General features: G+C 32.7%; 1 protein-coding gene across 2 annotated transcripts in view; it reads left to right on the top strand.

The window, feature by feature from the left end:
- The window catches only part of LOC129800855 (mediator of RNA polymerase II transcription subunit 13), a 73,560-nt gene that overhangs the window by 10,469 nt on the left and 37,950 nt on the right, over nt 1-25,141 (top strand). For both annotated transcript variants that reach the window (XM_055845557.1, XM_055845556.1), the window contains exons 2-5: nt 8,093-8,423; nt 21,734-21,821; nt 21,962-22,045; nt 24,626-24,969. In XM_055845557.1, coding sequence (XP_055701532.1) covers nt 8,093-8,423; nt 21,734-21,821; nt 21,962-22,045; nt 24,626-24,969 — 847 coding nt within the window. The remainder of the gene's footprint in view (nt 1-8,092; nt 8,424-21,733; nt 21,822-21,961; nt 22,046-24,625; nt 24,970-25,141) is intronic.

Genomic DNA, 25,141 nt, shown 5'->3' with positions numbered 1-25,141 from the left:
TAGATTTCATTATGAATAGAGTGCTAATAATACAATTTGTTTTTCAATTTTTGAACATTCTGTAAAGTCTTTTTTACTTCACACTTCGCACAATTATTTATTCATTGTTGAATGACAATAAACTTGTAGTTAAATATTGATTGATAAATGCTACACTACCACAGCTCATGTGAAGTAATGTGCCAATAATAAAAATCCTCACCACGATGTGGTGTGTGAAATGTTCCCAAAGATTAACAACAGTGGAAGTCAAAGAAAAGAAAAAAAATGTGGTAAACCTAGGTCCGGATGATAAGGTGTTATCAGAAAATGTTGGCATTTGTGATCAAGTCAATGTATTCTATATATGCTTCACCATCCTATCTCTCGGCTTTTTCCCATATTGATATTCTTATTTGAAATCACCATATTAACATTTAATGTATTACAATGTATTTTTATTCAATTGCAAAAATCTTTGATAAGGAAAATAACGTAAATTAATAGCATTACTTGCAATAGTTTATATATTTTGCAAACTTTCATTTTCTGTTTGCTATAAAATGTATATCCGTATTAAATTCATTAAAACCTTCTCAAAAATCAACGGAAAACTATCCAAATTTCAGAAAAGTAGGCAAGAACCATGACTACTGACTCTAATTCTGCTCTGCTACTACCGAATTATATGTATCTTAGAGTCCCCCTTTCTGTTATTCGAAAGCTTTTCTTAAATTAAGCATTTTTAAAGGATTACGCTTACGAACAGAAGGGGGGGGGGCAAAGTTACCCGCATTTACGGTATCTTATGTATTCTGGACATGAAAGAAATGAAATTAAAAAAATCAAACATTTATGTAAAACAGTTTTAAGTGCAAATTTACGAGCACTATAATTTACTATAAAGTAGTATTGTTACATTAAAAAATACATAAATATTTTAAGACATAATTTGAACATTTTTATGTACTCTCTTGAATTACATTTGTAAAAGTGATTATGTGCTTTTTCTTGTTTTTCAAATAAGAATTATTGAATGTAATATTTGCATGAGAGCTAAAGTCTTGGTTTTTCGACCACCGCTAGACGGGTTATCTGTAAAATTTTCCCTCTATTGTATGTAATATTCGCCATCTCAGTCTAGCTCTCTCGGCACATTGCGTCTTGTGATAGTGACTATCAACTAGATGATATGCGCGATGGCAGAAATTGTATATAGTAGGTGTTACTGTGCTCTGTCTCATTCACACTCCATGTAATCACCGTGTCTGTGGTGAATCGCAAAACTCAAAATATCTCATCAGTGTACTATATGTACATTGAAAAAGCGAGTGCGCATGTTCCTGCATGTGCGCTAATCAAAGCGGTGCAGTGTCTTCTTTTTTCCTCCTTATCAAAAAAAAATCTTTTAGGAATTTCACCTTATGCTCGATCAATCTTCACTTGAATTATGCAAATTTATCCCATTAGAGAAAAGATATTCTCACAATAATGTAAAAAGGACAATAAATTTTTCATTTTTGATATTTTGAATTTTTAACAAATGAAAAAGAAAAATATCGAAAAAGGAAAGATATGTAAATACCTACAGTCAACGGTTATCGGCACGTACAATAAAATTACAAAGCTAAGAAGGCCCTGGTAAATATCTATATACGTCTGCCACCGGCTTAGTGTTTCATGACAAGTTTTCGAAACAAAACAACAGAGTACTTAGGGGGAAGTGGGGCATCTTTGAAATTAGGATTTTTCACCCATTTTTAAATAAAATTGACCCTGTATCGTGATATAATTTAGCTGCACAAACAGATTGAGAAGCTAAATTACATTATGATATGGCTCAGTTACACTTAAACATACCCCTACTTACTTGTTGTGCAAATTTCCAAAGAAGATATGAAATCAGTATTAAACGCAGGAAAATCTTCATTTAATTATGCAGAAGTTTTGTAAAGTCTAACTGAGTCGTACATTCCAAAGTTTCTAACTTTGTAATTTAAATACTCTTTTTAAGATAAACAGACTAGAGAATTTGTAAAAAAAAAATGTAATGAAAGGGTAATTTTCACGTTATTAGAACTAGAAGACTTTCAGGCTTCGCACACACTCTGGCTTCGAACACTTCTGATCTATAGTAATACTTAGATCAGATTCACTAAAGGAATTTGGGAAGAATATGAAGTGTTCGAAGCTAGAGTGTGTGCAAAGTCTAAAAGCCGCCTTCCCTTAGTTTTGGTAAAATAACACGAATTTTACCTTACGGTTATGATATGATAACGAAATATTTCTTGGCTATCAATAGTCGGCTAGCCATAGAATTTTCTGTGGAGGATACAAAGTTTTACATAATTTCTTCAAATAGAGAAGGCCGGGACAGATTAGTTAAAAATACTTGAACTTAGACTGCTTACTATTTCAGTGATGTAGAAGGATGTGTTCTTACTTCAATTAAATAGTATAATTTGCTCAATACGTTCTGAAACATCTCATTTCTTAATTCTTCTACCGCTGACTATTCTTGCCCCGGCATCTTTTTACTTGCTTCTTTTAGTTAAATTACTCTAGGTCGCTTTGGAAAAAGATTGTTAAGTGAAGTAGCCTTTCGATGTTGCCATGTTACTCAAGTGTGAATAAGATGAAGAGTAAAAATCATGTTTAGATTATTGAAATTTATGTACATACACATGCTCCCCTTTTATAATCACCTTTACTTCGTACTTTGATGGCAAAACATAGAGAGAAAGACTGAACGGACTGAACCGTATATCGGTTTAAAGTTATGGGAAGAGAAGTAGATGAAATACAGAGAAAAAAATATGTTCAAAGAAAAGAAATTGCAAAAAAAAGAATAATTGAGATGGTGTGGATGAGGGAAAGAACATCAAGATTGGTGGAATGATGTGAGGAACTGTTATTCAAGTGATTATATAAAACTTGTTTCCGTGAAACTTCTTAGTTTCCTCTCACTATTGTTCAAGAATTTCCTAATCCCTATTTATTTTACAGAAAGAAAAATACTAAATATTTATAACATTCTGAAATTCACCAACTGCACAAATAATCAATGTAAATTATTAAGCCATTTTCCACTTAAAGTCTTGTGGTTGACACAAATGCTGTGTGAAATTGAGCTATTGGACTGATTTTTGTTTATAAATATATTTTGATGGTTCAGCAAAAGTTTCGCGGCATTTCAGCCTCAATTTACATTTTTTTACACTTTTTCGATCCGTTGACGGAATGTAACATAAAAAAAACGATAATGAACAATGTAATGAATTATTTTAAAAATTGAATTAAAGAAATATACATAAAAAAGTTCAATAGTTTCCCTTGTTGTTCTTAATATGTTAATAATTGGATATTTTTTCAATTACGTTTGTTTTTATACAAATGATAAATGTTTATTAAAAAATGTGAGGAAAAATCAAAGATGACGAAAATTTTTAATAATCATTCAATTCTACTAATTTTTTGACAGAAAGCTTGAAAAACAAATTTGAGAACTGTTCCCAGCGCCAATTGCGGGAGAAAACGGATCCCTCATGCGGAGAAAAAGTTGCTACTTTATTTCCGGAATGACAATAATTGTTTCTTAAATATAAATTCTTTTTTGATAAGTTTACCTCGTATACTTCTTAGTATCTAAAATAAAAATAACACATACACCATGTGAGTTATGGCATTTTAAAATTAATCTTTAAATTTTATTTGTAACAATTATTGTTTGTTACATTTTATTCATATGAACCTAAAATTCTTTTCATAAGAAATTAAATTACTAATTGATACTATATCTTTCATTGGTCAACATTGTATATGTTGAGTATTTCTCAATCATAATGCCACAATGACTGATGCAACAAATTATATTCATAACATTATTATTAAAAAATACCTTTTTTTTGCAAAGACAAGAGATTTGCTTGAGACAAAAAAACGACTTTTTCATGTATATTTGTATGGAGAGTTTATGTATATATGCAATAGTATAAGTATTTAAAGAAAACAAAGCTTTCTCTGCTATAATTAGAAAGTCGATAAAGTATTACTTTTAGGTTCCATCATAATGCAATGCCAAGGGATCGAAATGGAACATTGTATGGGAGAATAAGAAATGCAATAATTACAAAATTTCTTTTTTTTTGTGTTATTGCCCTTTATATACGTGGCAATAAAGGAACAAATGGGAAGATCACTAAATTTTATGTTAGTTGTATGATCCTTATGGGAAACTTTTCAAATTTGTATTTCTCTAACTTTCACGAAAAAAAAGAATAAGCAACAAATCTTTTTCTACATAAAATTTCAGTGTGAGGAACTCATAAAAGAAATAATTTTTCATATTTACCGTTATGTAGAGAATAAGAAATACCACCGTGACATTCTTACACATTTTTATCTACTGAGGGTAACCCTGTACATAACTTCAATAACTTCTTGGTGTAGATAAACTTAAAAGGTAGAATATTTTTGTTCCTTGATTTGATCGTAAACCTAACAAAATTTACCATAATTCATTACTCAATTAACTCGTCTTTTGAACATTGAAAAACACAAAAATCTCCAAAAAGTAGGGTTAGGTATCAAAGGTCAACTTAAAACAAACGTATGAGTACCATTAAATGTTCGATTGTAATTCTTTCATAATTAAGTAAATAGAATTGTATGTTTATTAGGAAATTCACAATAATTCCAAATTAAAATTACTTTATTTTTATTGTATGCTGCGATCTGATCTATTGCCCCTGATCGTTCTCATGTTCACAGGTTTTAAATATTTCTCATTCCCAAATGGCCATTCGGCAAAATCGGATCCGATCGTGTCAGTAGTACAGTAGACTCTCTCTCAATCGGGAATATGGGGCAAAATGTCATCCGGTTTAGCGATAGAATTGAGCGTCAAAGCCTTTGTAAATTCCACAAAAAGCGCTCAATTATAAAGAATTACGATAAAATAGGAAGAACTACAGCGAATTTGCGCGAATTAGCTTTATAATTAAACGTGAAAATTGTCAACAAAATTTGTCGCCCGATTGAAAAAGAGCCGATTGAGCGAGAGTCTACTGTACGCTATTGAACTACTGACGCGGATATGAAGAAAGATATCATTAGAATCCGCCAACAGCCTATATAACTAAGCGTTTCTTCTCAACAATACCTTTGAATCTTTCCTAATAATGGTTTTTCAAAATGAAAAGTTAAAAGGCTATGTAGAGAATATTTCTCAAACAAATGGAGTCATATTTGGGCTCATTAGAAAGGTCTTGGCATTTCTGATAAAACGGAATCACTTCATAACCGATAACTATTTTTTATCCGAAATTCAATTATATTACCCCTAAGTTATTTTGGGCACCCGTCTGACCAGATAAGCGTAAATTAAAGCCTGAATTAACCCCTAACTTTCATAACTTACTTTTAAGGAGCTCTCATAGAAAATACCCCTTACTAAATATATGTGAAGGACACTGTTCTACGGTCGTTGTGGAGAGCACCGGAACTAATAAAACAATAGTGCCGGACGTACTACTCTGCTGTCACTAACAAAATGGATTTTTTCCGAGAGGATTATTGTTTTTAATGTTGTTCAAAGGTTTTCATAGCGATTTCAGTGGGTTTTCCGCGATTTTGTTAATAACTATGAATTATGCGACGTGTTGCGCGTAGAGAATTTTACAGTGATTACGTGAAACAAGTTAAAAACCTAAAGTGGGTGGAAGGAACACCTATTGACACTTCAAGAACTCGTGTCAGGACTTATTGACACCCTACTCTGTACCATTTGGAATACGAAATTCGAACAATCATCCTTATCGAAAAACGTAAACCAATGGAAAAACGTTATATTACTGGATGCATTAAATAAATTTGAACATTTTGACAAAAGTGTCAATAGAGGTTCGCTGTCGAAGAGGTGTTCATTTGACCCTACGTGTTTTTATTTATTTTTCGTGGATATTTTTTGGAGGTATTTTTTCACACGATATTCTTTTACTGTACTAAAATGTTCAATCGTTATTACAAATTAAACGAAACATATTATTGTGATTGTTACTTCTTCCGTTTGTACTATATTTCGAATTAAAAACAGGAAGTGTCAGAGACAATTTCATTCGTGCGTCATTGATGCCCGTGGAAAAATCCAGTCCTTAATTAAGACATACCATTCAAATCTTAACATTAAGGCTTAAAATAGTGCCCAAAGCTGGGTGTTAAATTAAGTCTTAGCGCTGGGGCCCCTTCCCCTGTGTTAGACGGGCAATGTAAAATGTTTATGAATCAGTTCAAATCGGTAAGAACCGGTAAACGGTAAATGATACGCAAGTACTTTTTGATTATAATTACGTTAAGACGTCTCTCGACTTAAGCCGTAGGTCTGTCCAGCATATATAAGAATCGAGGCATTTCACGAGATCACTCATTTAGGCAACTTACCTAATACAAGTGAATATGGTATAATATTCAAATATTGTCATAGGAATATGTTAGTTAATAATTTTCAAATTTATTACTTTTTCTTTGCTAAACACCAAGAATTGCGAATTTGAAACATAAAATTTTTATACTTTTTCACAAACTAAGAGGAACAAATGTTGAGTAAAAGAGTAATATAATGAGAAAAAAATTCAAGGCGCACATGCAATGCAATACTTTGATGTTTAAGACCTAACAAAATATCACACATGGACATTAGTTTATAAGAGAGGTAGAGAAGCATAAAATTTCAGGTAAGGTAGGAACGAAATAGATCTACAGTGCACGACTGAATAGCAACTTAATGTGGGTGATAGATAGCAATATGTGTGTAGTTGATGAGTGAGATGGCAATATATCGATTCAAATAATTTAAGAAAGAATCTCAGTAGCAATATCGCGGTATACGTACATATATATTTATACGATGTCGGCCCGTTATCGGCAAAGGTCGGTTTCTCCGTTTTAATGTAACAAATACATGCAACATAAAAGAGAATGTCACACGTGTATATATAGATATGTATACATTTTAATATATATTTTTATTATATATTTAAAATTCTCTTATGCATATAGTTGACAATGTGTGCCAATTTGTGGATGTGTTTGATGTTTCTATTTCTGTTTCATATCCACGAACATGACCAGTTTTCTCAAGTCGAGTAAATTTTCCGTTTAATTTCACATTTGACAGTATAAGACGGAATAATAATATCTGGCATTATGTGGATGAAGAGTTAGTTACATTGTTAAAACATAAACAACATAAATATGTATGTATATTGTAGAATATAATAGATGAAACAAATACCAATTGATATCGTTGACTTTTCTATTCAACCAAAACTTTGATCATTGTAAAATTTTACGTTGAGCGTAGTTTTTAATTCACAGTAATGCGTATTACGTTTTTTTTTAAGCATATAGTTTTTCACCGTTCCTTGGATTTAATCATGGTTGGCAAATGTTATTTGTTCCGATTCTGAAATTTAAATTTGAACCACCTTTTGGCAAATTTTGTAAAATATTACTTTGTATGAATTTATGATTGTTACATTAGCAGATAAAAACATTTTATATTAATTATTTAGGCTGTGTTTATTTATTTTCCCTCAATATACACGCATTAAAGTCCTTGGCCCAAAATTAACATTAACCTTATGGAGAAATTGTGCCGATTGTGAATATTAAAAGTATGCAATGCTATGGTTAATTTAAAATACAAGGTAGTAAGTTGTTACATGGTACAATCCCGGCTGACCACGAATTTATTCTAGGTTGATTCGATAGAGAATATCGAGGATTGTAATTTGTAAAAGTAATTGTAATTTGTAATACTTTATTGAAAAGTTCTTTAGGAATTAGCACAAAATGTATTGAGAATTTTTTTTCTTTAAATAAAATTAAAAACAATTTTCTGAACCATCATAAACCGATTGTTACTAGTCAGTCGGGGTGTGAATGTGCGAAAACTGAAATATTCCGAGCAACTTGAATGCTATAGAATGATGAGAATCAATGAAAAGTTACTTATTTTTTTATTTTTTCTTTAACTACGCACTAAAATAATTTATGACCGATATATCTCTTTATTAATTGGTTTCTATGTTTTTTTTTTTCTTTTGAATTTCAGACCGATCTTTGCGGCATAAAATGGCGTAAATTGGTTATAGGTGAACGACCGAATGCGTCCAGTGATCCACTGGATGATCCAGTATTGCGTTCTTATTCTCGATGTTTAGCGGCCGATATGTTGTGCGTATGGCGGCGTGTAGCCGCCATAAAATCGGAACCGTCCGGTGCTTTATACGACATAAGTTTACCGGTACCGGGTTCCTCAGGGAATGGATATGTTGTCCATCCACCCCTGTCGCTGAATGCCGCTAAAGAACTATGGATCTTTTGGTATGGCGAGGAGCCAGACCTGACTGACCTTGTCGTACCGGAACTCCTTAAAGCTAATGGTAAGTGAAAGATATTTTTGAAATTATTTATTATATTTTTTTTTGCAAAATTTAACGAAAGTCAAGACACAAACTATAAAATTTACTGTGAATAATTTTATTTTATTTCTGGATCTTGAAGATTTTTAGTAAAAAATTGAAAGATAGAGAATAGGCCTCAATTCTGAGACCAAGATCAAGCTCAAACTTTCATATTATGAGGTGATGCATTTGTGGAACTTATAATGTCGTAGCTAAGAATCAATATTTCAAGATTTTCCACATAATTTTAAAAAAAAAAAATATAGTGTAACTGTACCAAATTTCGGCCAGCTTGCAATTTCGGCCACTTCTTTGTTCCTCAAATTTCCATGAATTTTTGATTTTGCATACTCTAGACATTATACAATGCAAAAAACAAAACAAAAAATGTTTCTTCAACGAGCGAGATGATGTGAAAAAAAGCTTCGTAAGAATTCCAAAAATAATAACCAAGGCTATGTCTATATTTCTGTTCATTTTGAAATTGATTAAGAATGATTTTAGAGAAAACAAAGACCATAAACTATCTAGAATTTTCTAAGCAACACTCCTTAAAAAGAAGAAACCAAAAAATTCAATTTTCATTAAAAGTATTACGTTTCAAAATTAAAAGTTTGATGTTTGCATGCAACGGAAACTTGGGCACCACCAAACACGGCGTAGGACCAAACACTAATTTTTATTTCTAAACTACAATTTCATCAGTGAACAAACATCCCTATAATGCCTATAAATTTCTATAAGTCTTGTCCTTTGAAGTCGAATATTTGATTAAAAAATCGCAGTATTTGGTGCTACCCCGTGTTTGGTAATCTTGAAAATTCCAAGCATCTCTAATGGTCTCTATACACTAGAAAAGTTTATGTCCATATTGGAGCAAATTGCCTACGCTTGTGTAGAAAAGACGGGAAAGACTCTAATATGCACACAAATTTTTCTAGTGTCTAGAGGCCGTAAGAGGTTATTGGAATCATTACCAAAAAAAACAAGAAATTTGACGTCTGGAAATCTTGAAATGTTGGTTCAAGATTTGTAAATTTTGAAATCCACACGGTTTGTGTCTTGGATAGCAAGATTCCAAGGCATTTGACAGATCTCATGATCTTAACTTTTTAATTTCAGAATACCAAAACTTAGAAATTTTCTTGATTTTGATTTTAATCTTGGTCTCAGAATTATGGCCGAAATCGTAAAAAAGTTATTTGAATTGTCAAAATTTACTTTTACGACTAACTGGTATGTGTCTTGGCTCATGGATTTGGCTTTCACGTTCAATGTGTTTTCGGAGAAAATTATCTTAAATCAAAAGAATACGAATTATAACCACCAGATAGACCAGATATCATTGCAAGATAGTTATTAATGTAAAAAAAAAAGTTTTAGATTTGAAGGGTTTGGAAAGTGAAAAGCTAAAATAAAAAAACGCATGTCGAGAGAACGTGGAAAAATATTACTGAATATCTAAAATTACCAATGTGCATTCAATTGTTCAATTGTTCATGTGTATAATATCTTTGACATCAAACAACACAATACTTTTGTACTCTTTAGTATTCCGTTTTCTTTCCACGATAAAAATCTTACGTACAGAAGATTTCTAAGCAAACTCTAACGCTACTTAGGACTTTTGGATTGATTTTTAAGTAAAATAATACAATTTCCTTATTTTTCTATATTTGCAAACTTGAAGTCGACTTAATCTATTTTTTTGTATTAATTTTAGACATTTACTCTAAAATGCAATATAAGTATATGTACGATGTATAATCGATAGAGCGTATCCTAAGTATAGTAAAGTGTTATTTTTCTTTTCTGTGTAGTTCTAACGTCGTACAAGTGGTAGTATTGTTTCACAATTCATCTCTTTTTAGAGTGTGAAATATCATAATGTTATAAGATATAACGGTGTACAATATGTACAAATACACATTTGAAATTAGGCAGGTATGAGAGTTGTTACATTAATTGGACAAATGTTACGGAGCTTAATGTATGAGAATTCATAGGGGGGAAATTATGCAAGAATTGTCTGTTTTTGTACGGAAGTAATGTATATTGTAATATACTTGTAAGAGGAGAGATTTCACATCTTCCTTTGATTTAGGATAGCGGTGGGTTAAGACACTTTTTTTTTTGGTAGTTTCACATGAAATGGTATTCGATGGAGTTTGTATTTTTCTTAATTTACTCTGACTTGGAATAGCTCCCAGCTTATTATTACTTGAAGGAGAGAGTAATATTATAGAAATCCACTAATTTTTTTTCAATTGACCATTGATTTGTCAAAAGTCTTAAATTTTTTAAAATTGTTTTTCGAGATTAGCAATTTCTTTCATATTCGGATTTGTTTTGGAAATAGTCCATGCAGGTATTTCGTTCATAAATATTTATGCCTCTGGCACATCTTTTAGATCGGTAAAATTTTATGAAATAAAATATAGCGATCTTTGTTCTTAAAAGATTTGCATAAGTCTATCGCATTCTTTCGGACACAAAATTGGGTTGAACTAAATTTAATTTGGTGTGATATTGAAAAGAATAAGAGTGCGAAAGAGTAGAATAGAGATATGCAAATCTTATAAGAAAGGGATGTGAATTTTGATTTCATAGAAATTTTCAGGGGGGTGACATTAGCTCTAAAAAATGCGACCGGTTTTAGTGTAATTTTTTCCCTGTTTTCGTACACATTTCACGAGATATCTTCAAAACTGCGTAGGTTGCCAATTTGGGGTTTTCGGTTGCCTCTTCGTTATTAAATTGGCTTTTATTTTGTATTTGTATTTTCTGTTAATTCATTCTACAATAACAGAAAACAGTTAATAAAATGAAAAGTTTATTCGGCTCGCTAGAAACATATGGGAAACATAGCCCCTGGAAATTTTCCTTATCTAAAAGCTGTGCCAGAGCCACTATGACTGTAAAAGCTTTCGATATCGAATTTTTCGAGGTCGAAATTAAATCGCTCCAGATTTCTCTAACTTATCAGTAAAGGACCTTTAATATTTTACTTTATTTGTCGAATATATTTTTTTAAATCTAGGAGATTAAACAATAAGATATATTGACTTTCGGTATTTAATCTCTTTCCTCATTACAGCAATATCTTTGATTTGTAGATATGCTTCGGAGGTAGTCCAGATCTTTCATTCATTCCTTCTACTGTTTTTTTTTCAATACTGAATGTTCAAGTCCTTTAAAATTATTTCACTTACAATATGGATTAGGCTAGGTTTACTTTAATGTAAAAGATCAAAGCATTCTAAAATAAAACTTTTCGATTTTCGGATGAGATTCGGAATTGAGATGTTCAAGAATAATCATACTTACTTAATTGGCGCTATGACCAATTTACTGGTCTCGGCCTGATCCAGAACCTGTCGCCATTTGAGCCTGTTACGCTCCACTTTTCTCCAATTCATCAGTCCTAATAAGTTGGCGTCACGGTAAATCGTAGACTGGATCGGCCTCCTTTTCTCAAAGTAGAGTCTGCCCCTAAAGACTTTCCAGACTGGGTCGTTATTATCCTTGCGAACCAGATGACCGGTCCACGGGAGCCTATTAAGGTGTATTTACCTCTCGGTAGTACGGGCTTCAGACCTAAGGCTTAGCCATATAGCTTAACATAGGCAAGTGATCTATTAAATTTTAAAAAAGCATAAAAATTGATTACAATTTCGAATTTCGAAATCATCGGGAACTGGGCTAAACCTTAGGTCTGAAGCCGGCCTAGCGCTCATACATTTCGTGGTTGTATAGGCTCTGGAATTGCCCCTTCTATTATATCTCATCCTATATGACTTCTAAAGTATAAAATCTAATCAATTCAAGGATCAAATATCTATTGTAGTAAGACGTTTCGTGCAGAAGGCAGTGCACCCTAGGAAGGGGTTAATAGTTTCTTAGTTTTAAAGAAATTAATAACTGTGCTTTAAACTCCCCACTATCATTTAATAACTACAATTTTTTTCGATTTTTGCATTTGTCATCCATTGAGTAAATTCCGAGTAAGTAAATCGAAAAACAAAAGGGAAAAGTGGTGGGTAGTACATTGGGGTGAAGATTGAGTCTTATAGAAAAGATGCCCGTCATGTTGCAGAAGTATTTAGTAGAGAGTGAGTAGTGGATGAAGAGACTGTCTTCTCTATTGGTCCACTAAACAATGCGATGTGACGTTTTCTGTTCTTCCAGTATCATAAGAGGAGACAAGCGGGCGTGGGTATTGATAATATTGCGAATATTCAGTATACTTGTTATACTATATTATGTTTCATCTCTCTGAGTTCTGTATGAGAATTTTCATAGGATATTTGAGAGCATGGTTGGGAGCATACCCATCTCTTGCATTTCAGGTATATAAGGATATAACATCTCTATATATATATATATATACATATATATTTGAATGGCAAAGTAAGTTGATGGGTGTAGAAAGCGTACAGAGAGAAAGAGACTACCAGTGTACTATATATGTTATGTATTTAAAGTGAAATAGGCTGGTACATTGTGCGGAAAAGTTGAGGAGATTCCCTATGTAAAAATGTTAGTAGATGTAGAGAGACGTTTTTTTTTTTGGTTGGACAGGGTTGAGGGGGGTTTCTCTCTGTGATACCGTCCTAGAGTCTGTCCTACTCTTGCATACTAGAAAATACTTCCTGTCCCAGGACAGATCGTTTCGGTGCAAAAGCAGTAGAAGGGAATAGAGCAACAGAAGAGAGAATGGGAAAAGTATGAAACATATGTATTGGACGGGAATGCTATTATGTGTATAATGTAATATTGAATGGGGGATGGAGAAAATGTGGAAGGATGAATAAGAGTTGTTCAACGCCTAGGCTTATGGTGATGATGTTGATGATGATGAAATATAGAAAAGGGACTTCTCTGCTATAGTAAATGGTGTTTGTTGTTCCTGTGACTGCTGCCTGAATAGAAAGCATAACATGCGGTATCTACACTATGTTATATGTATATAGATTATGGCTGAGAATAATATACTTGTAATAATGAGAGTGCACATCAAAGAGAGAAAGAGAGATTGTGGATCAATAGAATGGAATAGCACTATGATATGTATATATTATAAGTTGAATTGGTATCGATTTTAGGTGTCAATTCTATGTATACTTCCTCCATATCGTGTTAGTTTTGCTCAATCTTTTCTAACCCACTACATAACTCTCATCCTTCGTCTGGTATAGGATGTTCACTGGGTGAGATGAATGTCCACTCATTGGGTTTTACACGCCAACACTTCTCGATAAATTGACATGTTTTGTTGATATCACGCATTGTTGAGCTTCGTTCTACATTCTTTTCCCATGTGACTTTTAAGGGATGAATTTAATGAATATAATGCTTGACCACAGGTCAAATTCTCGAGCGTAATTAGGCAAAATTTTTAAATAGTTACTGTTTGTATTTAAAAGCTAATTTTGACACGGTTTAAAAGAGGGGAATGGTGTTTCGGATTATGGAAAATAGTGTGTTGTACAGGATAATTGGTTTTACTCATAACTAGATTTGGTATAAATAAGTAGGCGATTTTTTTTAAAAATATGTAATTGTGTCGATACTGTTAGGACTCTGGAGTTAGAGTAAAGCGTTCTACCTGTCGTAACCACCCTCAATTGACGCACGAGCCAAAAGCCGAGATGGTGAGCTCCGAGGTCCAGGAAAAACACCAGAACTTGTAGACTTTTATTTAACACCACTACTACATTACTGCATTACTACATTACTACAACTACCATTACTACATTTTACTTTAATTCCCCGGGGTCCGGATAAACCACTTTAGAGACTGAGGATAAAGGAGTACTTCGTTCTTCCCCACAAGATCATTCTCGGTCAAACCGGTTTGGATCTATCCAAGATCGTCCTCGGACAAACTGGGGCAGATCTTCAAAGTTTTAGCTTCCCAAACTCCAAACATACGATTGAAATAAATATTTCACTATCTTAAACTGTCTTCAGACTAGAGGTTTAGCCCTGTTCTTTAAGGTCTCAAAACCCTAAATAGCAACCATAATTTTATTGTTTTTCAGAATCTTATAGGTCACTTGTCCTTCATAATCCAATTCTAAGTTATTTTTTTCCAAAAAATCTTGATTGATAAGAATTTAGAGCAGTTAAGCCATATGGCTAAGTCTACAGTCTGAAGCCCGTATTATAGTTGCAAAGTTGTAATTGTGTATGTATGCATTGCTCGCAAGAATTATAACCTAAAAACGAAAAATTGCTTTCTAGAGGAAAGTCGCATACGAAATCATAAAAATTTGAAAACTGTTTCAATCTATTAGATGAGACTGTTTAGTATAAGCTAACATAGACCATTTTGCAATGCTTTGCCTCCTTATTATTTTTTTTTTTGTAAGTTTATTTGACACCTTAGCTGTTAGGATTTGTCCTAGTTAAATTAAACTCTTCAAAAATTGTTAGTTAATCCTAACAATTGCAGGTACCCATTTGAAGTCTTTGGAAAAATTCTAAGAACCTAAGGCATTTAGAGTTGTAAATTCTTGAAGTAATCTCAAATTTTCCGACTTATATATATATTTTTTTTACTTATATATATATTTTTTTTAATATTGAACTTGATCTTGGTTCTTAGGATTCAGGTTCTAATTTTAGAAAAAAAATCAAAAAACATGCGTTTTAATTTTCGATTAGCAGATTATATCAGCTAGTGATAATGGAATATGTCAGGGACCCTATCTCTGAGACGAGTGCAGTTTAGCTCGGAAAATTGCGAAGAACGAAAGTGTGCCATAAAAGCAATGACGAAAAATTCTCTACATTAAGTGCACTAAATAGACACAGATTTTATCGGTCTTAGAAGATTGGTAAGGGGAGAGTAATTACTTTGAGCTTAGGGGCTGAAATTATTTATGATTTTCGCATATTTCAAAAGAAAACTGGGCTTTAGCTTTACAATTTAGGGTCGAATGAACACCTCTTCGACAGGGAACTCCTATTGACACTTTTGCCAAAATGTTGAAATTTATTTAATGCATCCAAGAAAATCTAAGTAATATAACATTATTTTATTAATCTGCGTTTTTCGATAAGAACAAGTGTTTGAATTTCGTATTCCAAATGGTATGGAATAGGGTGTCAATAAGCCCTGGCAAGAGTTCTTAAAGTGTCAATAGGTGTTCCTTTCACCCTAGTTCTACCAGCATTATGTGAACCTAAAGTAAAACAATTCTAAGGTCCATCAGTTTCCTTTAGAAATATGCGAAAAACCGTACATCAATCCAACAGCTCAAAATAGCCCCGTACCTATTCCTGCCTAAAAATGATCAGTCAAGATTAAATTTTAAATGTTAAATAACGAGTTTTCATTGAATAAAAATAATAAGGTATTTTTGCTAAGGGAAAAATTAAGAAGTAATTTAATTGAACTGAAGTCATTTCTGATCAAATTTTCATCGATCAAAATAGGATTTTTTACTGACTACATTTTTCTCACAATCATATGATTTAATTGGCGTTAACGGACTAGAACTTATTTCCCCCATTTCTTTAATGTAAACTATTTTTTGAAGTAAATGTTTTCTCTTTTAACTCTTTCCGGACCGCAGCATATGCTGCAAGCCAATTTCACAATTTTTAATCAAAAATATCTAAGCTCAGGAATTAATTGAGGTCCTACAAAAAATATCTCACATTTGGACATCCTTATAGTTTGTAATCATCCACAAGAATCGGATTTATATCAATTCTGAATACTTAAAAAACATTGTTTTTCACAGAACATTCATATGCTGCTTTGGGTACTCTCGTGCCAAAAGAGACGAAAGAGTTAAGCGGAGACTAGTTCAGTATAATTTGCAATCAGAACTGAATGATTATTGTTATTTAAAATGGTACAGAAACTTTGGTAAATTAAATAAAAAAAAGATGTCATATAAAGGAAAGGGATTATTATTAAAGAGAAAAATTAATTCTTAAGAAATATCTTTAATTGTAAATAAAATTCCATTAATACCCGGGTAACTAATATTTTTTTTCGATGCTAGAAGAGAGGGTGGGTCAGTTAAATACAGCTCAACATATTTTCACGGTTGTTTCGGTAAAATGATTATGACATGTGTCCTAATCAACTATGCCCTGTTTGTTTCAATATTTCTGAAAATATTCTACTCTATTTCTAGATATCAGTGAATTTTCCTAAGAAGTATAATTTTCCGACACTTTGCGTGTATGGCACAGCCTCACCCTTCTCGTGTAGGGAATGTGGAATAAATTGTTGATATGGTTGATATAGTTTCCTTTTTATATATAAAAAAAAATGTTGTGAAGGTTTTGTCACCAAAATATATCAATAACTTAATTTTCTTTAAGTTCATTCTTCAATTTTTCGGTTATTATTACAATATTTGAATAATTTAATGCCCTGGGGTAATTTTATTCTAAAATTATTTTCATCGTAGATTTTAAAAATTTCAAGTTTGTTTTTTATAGTACTCAGTGGAGTGGATAGTCATTTGCTTGGGTATATTGCAAATATTTTTCGTGATACAGCAAATTAAGTCGAGAGGCAGAGGAAACATTTTGTAAACCGATCAATACACAAAACATGGGACTTTTGTGTGAACTCTTATAGGGAGAACTGTATATGACGCAAAGGGGCGCTTCGATATTGTAGCTTGAAAGCTTTGAGTCTGCTCCTCTATGTCCTTCCATTCTCTCACATTTGTCTAGAACTCACAAAGTTCTCGCTCTCGCGAATTGTGGCAGAAGCAATGGAGGTATGCTTCTCTAAATAGTAAGAGTGCTTATGAATAGGGGAATTTGCGGGGTTTTTTTTTCATTCCACCGGGCGGTAAATTGTTGGCCGTCGAGGTGGAACGTAGAAATGTTTATATGCTACATACATGCATATTTTCTGGATATATAGTAAGTGGGATAATGTTGGCACAAAAGCGAAGAAGTTTATTATGTCTGCATTCAGCAGGCGAATCTCTGCGATGGGGGGATGAAAGAGATCGAGATATCATGGAAAATGTGGGAAATGGGTAAAAGAGAAAGAAAATCAATGGGTTTTTGCAAGCTTTGGGGCAAAAAAGCAAAACATAGAGAAAATTGTCTACATAGTGTTTATTCCTTTTTTGGAGCTATAGCCCATTTGTATGTAAGCTATATGTAAATCCTGTATTTACTATAAAATATAGTATTCATTACTATTTAAATGTAAATGGCATATGTATCTAACATATATAGTCGGCTGGGTGGGCATCAGGGGTAGTTTTTGCGATGGTGACTTTGTATGGGGTATAAAATATGGAAAATACATATTACAATTTTAAGACAAACATTAAGTGATGTATATTTCGCATACAACAGAATAGAATATCTCAAAAAGTTTTTGCCCAAGTTTGCTGTTCGGAATGTAACTGATTTCACTGTTAGCAAAGGGTGTTATTTAGTTGATTCACTATGGCTTTCTCTCCCGAAGTATAATCTTAAGTGTTAATGTCTCTGAAAATATTGAATAGACGAAACTTAGAACATGCCACTGCAATGAATCCCGTTAGGATTACAGAAAGTCTTCTTTTTAAAGAAAAATCATTTTCATGCAATTTCTTGGATCCTCGGTGAACATTTTTGTTCTTTATTTGCTAAATTTTCCCCTCAAATAGCATGTTCTGAATTTAACTTCCTCTCGTAGACATTTGAATTCCATGGATTTAGTGGTGAAGAAACTGTTGATATTTCAATGACTCATTTTGTTTCTTTTAAATTCATCGGTATTTGTTGTTTTCTTGCAAGTTGCACAACTACACCTATTTAAATTTTTAATTTTCCCTTTTCATTGTACACACATTCTGTAGTTGTTTGGTTCCGTATATAAATAACAACTGACCATCAAAAGAATATTGGCATATTCTGAAGGATATTGCGCGTGAATGTGTTTACTGTTTTAATGTGTAGGTCTGTTGTGCAACCTATATTACTTTTTCTCATTTTTTTTCTTAATTCAAAAGTTATTTTAAAAAAAATCATTACAAAGTCTTAAATTTGGTACATGTCAAATTTCAAAAACACTAAAATAGTATGTAATGCAAAGAATCAATGATTTCTCGGTCAACCACCTTCCCCTTGTATGATATATCATGATATTCAGGTAAAACTCAGGCTGATGAGTATTCAGGTTGTGTGTGTGTGTGTTATTTTAGAAGAAGTCTCACTTAGATATCATCAAGTAGTGGAAGCAGTGGAAGAAAAAATTGTATATTTTTCCACATCTATGATCGCGCGCACGTTTATTTGTATCTACTACATACACTACATAAGATACTGTCCACTTGGCACACGACGACCCCAAACTTTCCAATTTAAACATGTGGGTGAAATATTTTTATTGTTTCTTTTTTTTATCACGTATTGGTTAAGTAGATGACTGTAATGAAGCGCTATACAGGCAGGTTTATATATTATACAATTAAACTTTGGGACTCGGAGCTTTCTTGCTTCAAATATATATATATTGATAAGTCAAATATCTGTGTTTGATTTTTACTATTCAAGGTTGCGCTTGATATTGCTGTTAAACAATAATTTAAAATGTTTTGAAAGGAAAGCGTAATTCAATACGGAAAAAGGAATCATAGGCTCTAGTTCGAATGTTTCCTTCCACTCTGTTATTCATTATGTTAACCGGTTTGTCTTAAACCGGATTATGTAATGAATGATGAAGTCAATATTTTCCAAAAAATGATGTGTAGACTTATCAAGAATTTCAAGACCTTTCCAACGAACCCAAATTCGCTTATTTTGGTTCAGAAATGTGTTCTCCTGAACCCCCTGAACTTTTGTACTTGAAAAACTTTTATCTTATTAGTCTTTTATTTTATAATGTTTATTTTATAGTGTGACAATGTCATATGAAATTTTTTTACGCCATAAATTCGGAAGAATTAGCCAAAAATCTGATCTAAATCTATTACTAGAAGCTTCATAGAACTTCTTGTAATAGCTATTTGATTCTTACTGCACTGTATAATGTTTCCCTGCTTCCGAATTCATCACGAAAATTTCTCATATGGCATTGTCATATTAGAGAATTCCCCGCTCCCCACTGAACGTTATTTTTGAGTACATGACTATTCTCATCATTCTCATACTCGTCTGAGTTCTCGGCTTACCTTTGTGCTTAAATTACGTAATATTTAGAATTTATTTTATTAATTATTGAAAACAAATACTTAGGGCACAAAAGTAGGTTTAAATTGACATATGGTGCTATTACACTGATATGTTTTTAGTACATGGCTGTTCTCATATGTCACAATTATTTTTCCCAAGTTCTCCCAGTGTTCTAAAACCACCACATAGTCGTAACAGGAACCAACTGAAAGAAAAGTTTACGCAGAATTACGCAGAAGCACTTGAGGATAGTCATGTACTAAAAAAAAATGTTCATTGGAAAGATTTCCCCTTTTCATTTTTCATTAGAATAGCACAATAATTCTGGATCTGATCATGTGAATTATGGTGCAATTCCAAATAAAAATGAGAAGTGGAAAACTTTGTCTTGAACATTTTTTTTAGTACATGACTGTTCTCAAGTATTTCTGCGTCATAGGCTTTTCCTTGTGTTTGTTTCTGTCTCGACTTGGGTGGAAGGATAACTTTTCGATACTATCGAATCGACAGTATCGATAAATCTATATCTGTTAGATTAAGTGAATGTTGACTTTTTACGGATTGTTGGGCCATTCATTGAAACATTCTTAAAAGAATGAAGCTGTTGCTAAACATCTATATTGGTTACAGGAAGTGCAACTATCGTTTAAAGTTTTCAGAATTGACAGTCGATAGTATCGAAAAGTTTCGCAACTGTTTTCGCAAGTTATCGTCGTGTTCTAAAACCACCAAATAGTCGTAACAAGGGAAAGTTAATCATGTCGAAGCACTTGAGAACAGTCATGTACTAAAAAAATGTCCAAGAGGAAGATTTCCAAATTTTTATTTCTTATCGCTCCAATTATTACTACTTTGGGATAATTGAAATTAAAAGCATAATTTAAAGACTTGTCACATCACTGGCTTTTATTGTAATACATGTGTACACAAAGCTGAACAGCTAAACTTGAAACATAATTTAAGCATATTTTTTCTTCTTAAAATTTGATTTGAAAAATCATTTCAATCATCTAACTGATTCTTCTGAAATATTAGCATGTATCGTCTATCAAAGTAGAGAATAAGTAGTAAATGGGGTACTGCACTGTAGATTTTAATGAAAAGAAATACTTCATTCCGGTCTACGTAGAAGTTTATATCTCCATATACTATGTCCATTATGAAGTCTATCACAGTAGTTGTCCACATTAGTATGAATTTTATAGAGATCATAATGTAAAATGTATTGAGAGGATCCTTGAGGTTTGTAATGGCGGGTAGCCAGAGTTTTTTGTAGCGAATTGATGGAATCCTTGGATTACACCAATGAGTCCGTAATTTCCAGTAAATAATTTTCCAACCGATGTAAATACTTCGACAAATCCATGGAAAAATAAACATGAGGATAACGAGTACACCAAAAGGACGTGATTGTGTCCAATCGATGAAGCATAAACCTGTTTGATAGTCCGTATATCTGGCAGCAACAAATGGACCAAGTGGTATTGCAATTGACAGCATGACACTAATAAAGATGCGTCCAAAAATACTGAGGAATAGTAAAGTATTTAGATTTTTGTTAAAATATGTAGAAAAAAAATATAATAAATTATGGGGAATATCTTACGCTCCTCCCCTCTCCATACGATGATATCGGTGATACTCGAAAATGCAATTGAATCGTTCATTGGAAATGAGGCAGGTCATGTAGAAGATGTAAAATGCCAGGACTTCATTGACATATCCAAGCATTACGCAAACATGATGTTCCTGAAGTCTAATCATTCTTTGGATGTAGGAGGGAAATGATGGTTGAAGTTTCTTTGCATTGGCTCCAATAACAATTTGAAGAATTAAGTATCCCAAGACGTGAAACAAGTTAGTAGTCAAAAGCTTTCACCTGTTGTGTTGAAAGAATTGTTGCTATTATCATCAGTGCAATAATAGATGATAGAACACTTAGGATATAAAATATTAGATGGTAGAATTTCGGAACATCTTCAACGAAATCTTCTTGTACACCGAGATCACCAAATTCGTCGATATCCATTTTTTTCTTTTTCTGTATTGTCTTGTTTTATTTAGAGCACTGTGATTTCTTTACAAAAAAAAAAGCTTTAAAAAATACCAATTGGATTTTTTTGTTGTTATCTTTGCAGAAGGCAGTGAACAAGGATCGTGGGAAAGCGCCTTATCTTATGAATGCCGTTCTCTACTCTTCAAAGCGTTACATAATCTCATTGAAAGGTGAGCAATGAATTGCATATATATGTCGATTAGCTTGGTGACAAAAGTACTTCTTCCATGCCATGGACAATATTTGGTTCCCGGAGGCACTTTGATCGGCATCATTTGTCAACATATCTTTTTCTTGTTGCTTCTTTCAGGAGTCTTCTGTCGCGAGATGTTGTCCGCCTTGGCAGGTGGTTTGTTCAGCCGTGTTCGGGTGGCGACCGAGCATCAGGCAAAAGGTGAATTTACCATTATACATAGCAATGATCTTTAATGTGTACATAACGTAATACGATGGAACATTTTTTTTACCTCATATGAATCAGTATTGGAACAATTTAATTTTTTACCTTTTCCTTTTACCTTTTAAAATTTTATATCTTTTTAACAGAGAGTCATAATTATAAACTATTGCTCTCACTTTATTGGAACATAATCGAAATGAAATTGCTGATTGAATGATATATCATTTATTCAATTACTTTTAGTGATTTCAATTTGATAATTTTCTCTAATGATGTTCCTACAGAAAAACAGATGAAGTCTCTGCAGTTGATTCTTATTTACAATCAATGAATCAAATTGTCGTTCACTTCATCACATTTTTAACAATGTATTACTGCTCAAATTTCTACAGAGAATGTACTGTTCTTATTCAATATTACAGGGGCTTAACTTTATTGAGAAGTTTATTTTACAAAAGGTTATTCCTTATTGCCTAATGCCCAACGCACAATAACTTTTGTTTTGTAAACATGTTATTGACTTTTAAATGAGAGTGAATGAAACATAGATCTAGTCATCTCGCTCATTCTCATGGGAAATTTTGAAAACATGCTTACAAACAAAAGTTATTGTGCGTTGGTCATAAGAAGCTATTTTACTGCTCAAACTCCATAGCCAAAGCAGTATATATAATCCCACGATATTTCAATTCCTTACCGGAATCCCGGTACCGGTTCCAATAGATTTTGAACCGGTTCATATCCGAAAAAATAATTTTTATCAACAATTCAATTATTTTACTTCTGAGGTTTATTTTGGGCAATGTTTTAAATGATTTAAAAATCGGTTCAAATCGGTTATGAACCGTTTATGGACCGGTAAGTAATTTTCGTCCGAAAATCAATTCTATTACAGTAGACTCTCTCTCAATTGGGCATTTGGGGCAAAATGTCATCCGATTTATCGATAGATTTGGGCATCAAAGCCTTTGTAAGTTCCACAAAAAGCCATCAATTATAAAGAATCACGATAAAATAAGAAGAACTACAGCTAATTTTAACAAATTAGCTTCATAATTAAACGTGAAAATTGTCAACAAAATTTTTCGTTCGATTGGAAAAGAGCCGATTGAGTGAGAGTCTACTGTACTCTTAAAACTGAGGGCAAATTATTGAAATCGTACTTGCACCCGTCAGCTTTTTAGATGCCGTGAGAAATCCACTCGCACACCCGGCAGATTCAAAGCCTTTTGTAATTACTTCTTTATAATACGAAGTACTTGCTGACCGTACTCACGAATCTACAGGGTGTGCGAGTGGATTTCTCTCGGCCACTAAAGAGCTAACGGGTGCGAGTACGATTTCAATAATTTGCCCTCTGATTTGGGAAATCTCGAGTGATTTATGAATCGGGTTAAAGCGGTTGATAACCGGTCAACAGGAAGTGATGCTAAAGTACTTTTGAGGTATAGCTTCTAAAGTCCAAAATGGACACAGCGATCGACTTAGGGATCAGCTCGAAAAATGGAGATTGGTGCTAATACACTCAGGCCTAATTTTAGACAACAAGTAAAGTCGATAAATTTTAGGTTATGTCAATTCTAACCTAAAAATTCAAAACGTATTTTGTGTGATATAATCTCTCATTCATCCACTGTTAAATAAATCTTGATCAAGCCCGAAAAAAACTAATTTAAAAGTTCTTAAAATTTTATTTGTATTAAATTCTAACCTCAAAAAAATAACACATCTATTTTAAATGTTTCTAAAATGTTTGTTTAATTCTTGAAGAAATAGATAGTCGATTTTTAAAAATTGCGAATGCTATTAAACTTATAAAATTGTTTTTAATCCTTTTTCAGGATTTTCTTTGCAATATATTTTTTTAGGTTTAGTCGTATATAACCTGAATTAAACTTTAACATAACCTTCAATATCGAATAAAAGGGTTTGAAGTTTGAACCAACATGACTTTAAAACTCAAAAGACCTTTGAAGTTTAGTGAGTTCGTGTTCGAATATTTCGTAAAACTGAAATGCTTTACCACGTCTTTATTACAAGACATTCTTTACTGGGAGAAATGAATAATAATAAAAAAGAAAGTTTATGAGAATTTGTGAGTTTAATTTTCATATGATTGTTCAATCAAAGTATATAGATGAAAAATATAAATAGAATTCTGGAAGAGATTCAAGTAACAAAAATTATTGTATAAATGAATTAGTAGTGTTAATGGGTTGTTTGGGTGATTTTTCAACACGTGTTAAATTACAACTTGTTGAATACGAGAAATTATTGCCATCTACTAACGATAAAGACATAAAATTTATATGAGGTAGAATTTTATTTGATGCTTCTGGAAATGTATGCAATTTACTGCTTTTGCACAACCCCTTCAATCAAGGGTAATGTATTGTTAATACTACATACAATAAATGAGATTTATTGTGTGAATATAAACAATCTCAGAATAACTATTGAATTTTTTTTTAAGATAACTATATACAATTTCTTAAATGATTTCTTAAAGTTTTACCTGAATTTTCTGATCATTGTATTTAATGTTTTTTTTTGGTATTATTTTCTTGCTTGTAGCTCCCATCACCTGTCCTTTTCATTTGCATTCTTCGTTCACGGCGACAGTACAGTATGTGCTTCGATGGATCTTCGAGAGCATCCGGCAGTGCGCCGTCTGACGCCAGAATATATTGCAGAGGCGCAGCAGACGGCAAATGGTGGCGGCAGCGTCGAGGTGCGTCCGAAGCCCGTCATCCTGGCACCGTTTGGACTGTCGGCGACCTTGACGGGGCAGACTTTTAGATCTGGCTCAATGGATCCTGTCACCCAGAAAGCTCTCGATGACTGGTGCGCTTTCTATCCACTCAATACAAATGGCAAGGATAATTCTGATCTTCCGTTGATGGTTGAAGTTGTATCAGGTAAGATTATTTTCCTATACTCTCCATTAACCTTATATCGGAAGTTTAATCCACTTTGCAGGAGTTGAATAATGTTTTTCAAATGCCTAACAAAGTAGATTGGGTTTCAGTACAGGAGATTGGGGCAAATTCATACATAAATTTTGACTCTTGAAAAAGAGGATAAGGGGAA

This window comes from Phlebotomus papatasi, chromosome 2 (assembly GCF_024763615.1).
Source record: "Phlebotomus papatasi isolate M1 chromosome 2, Ppap_2.1, whole genome shotgun sequence".
Lineage (NCBI taxonomy): Eukaryota > Metazoa > Arthropoda > Insecta > Diptera > Psychodidae > Phlebotomus > Phlebotomus papatasi.
The sequence above is the reverse complement of the archived record's forward strand: the minus strand, read 5'-3'. Positions and strand labels throughout refer to the sequence as shown.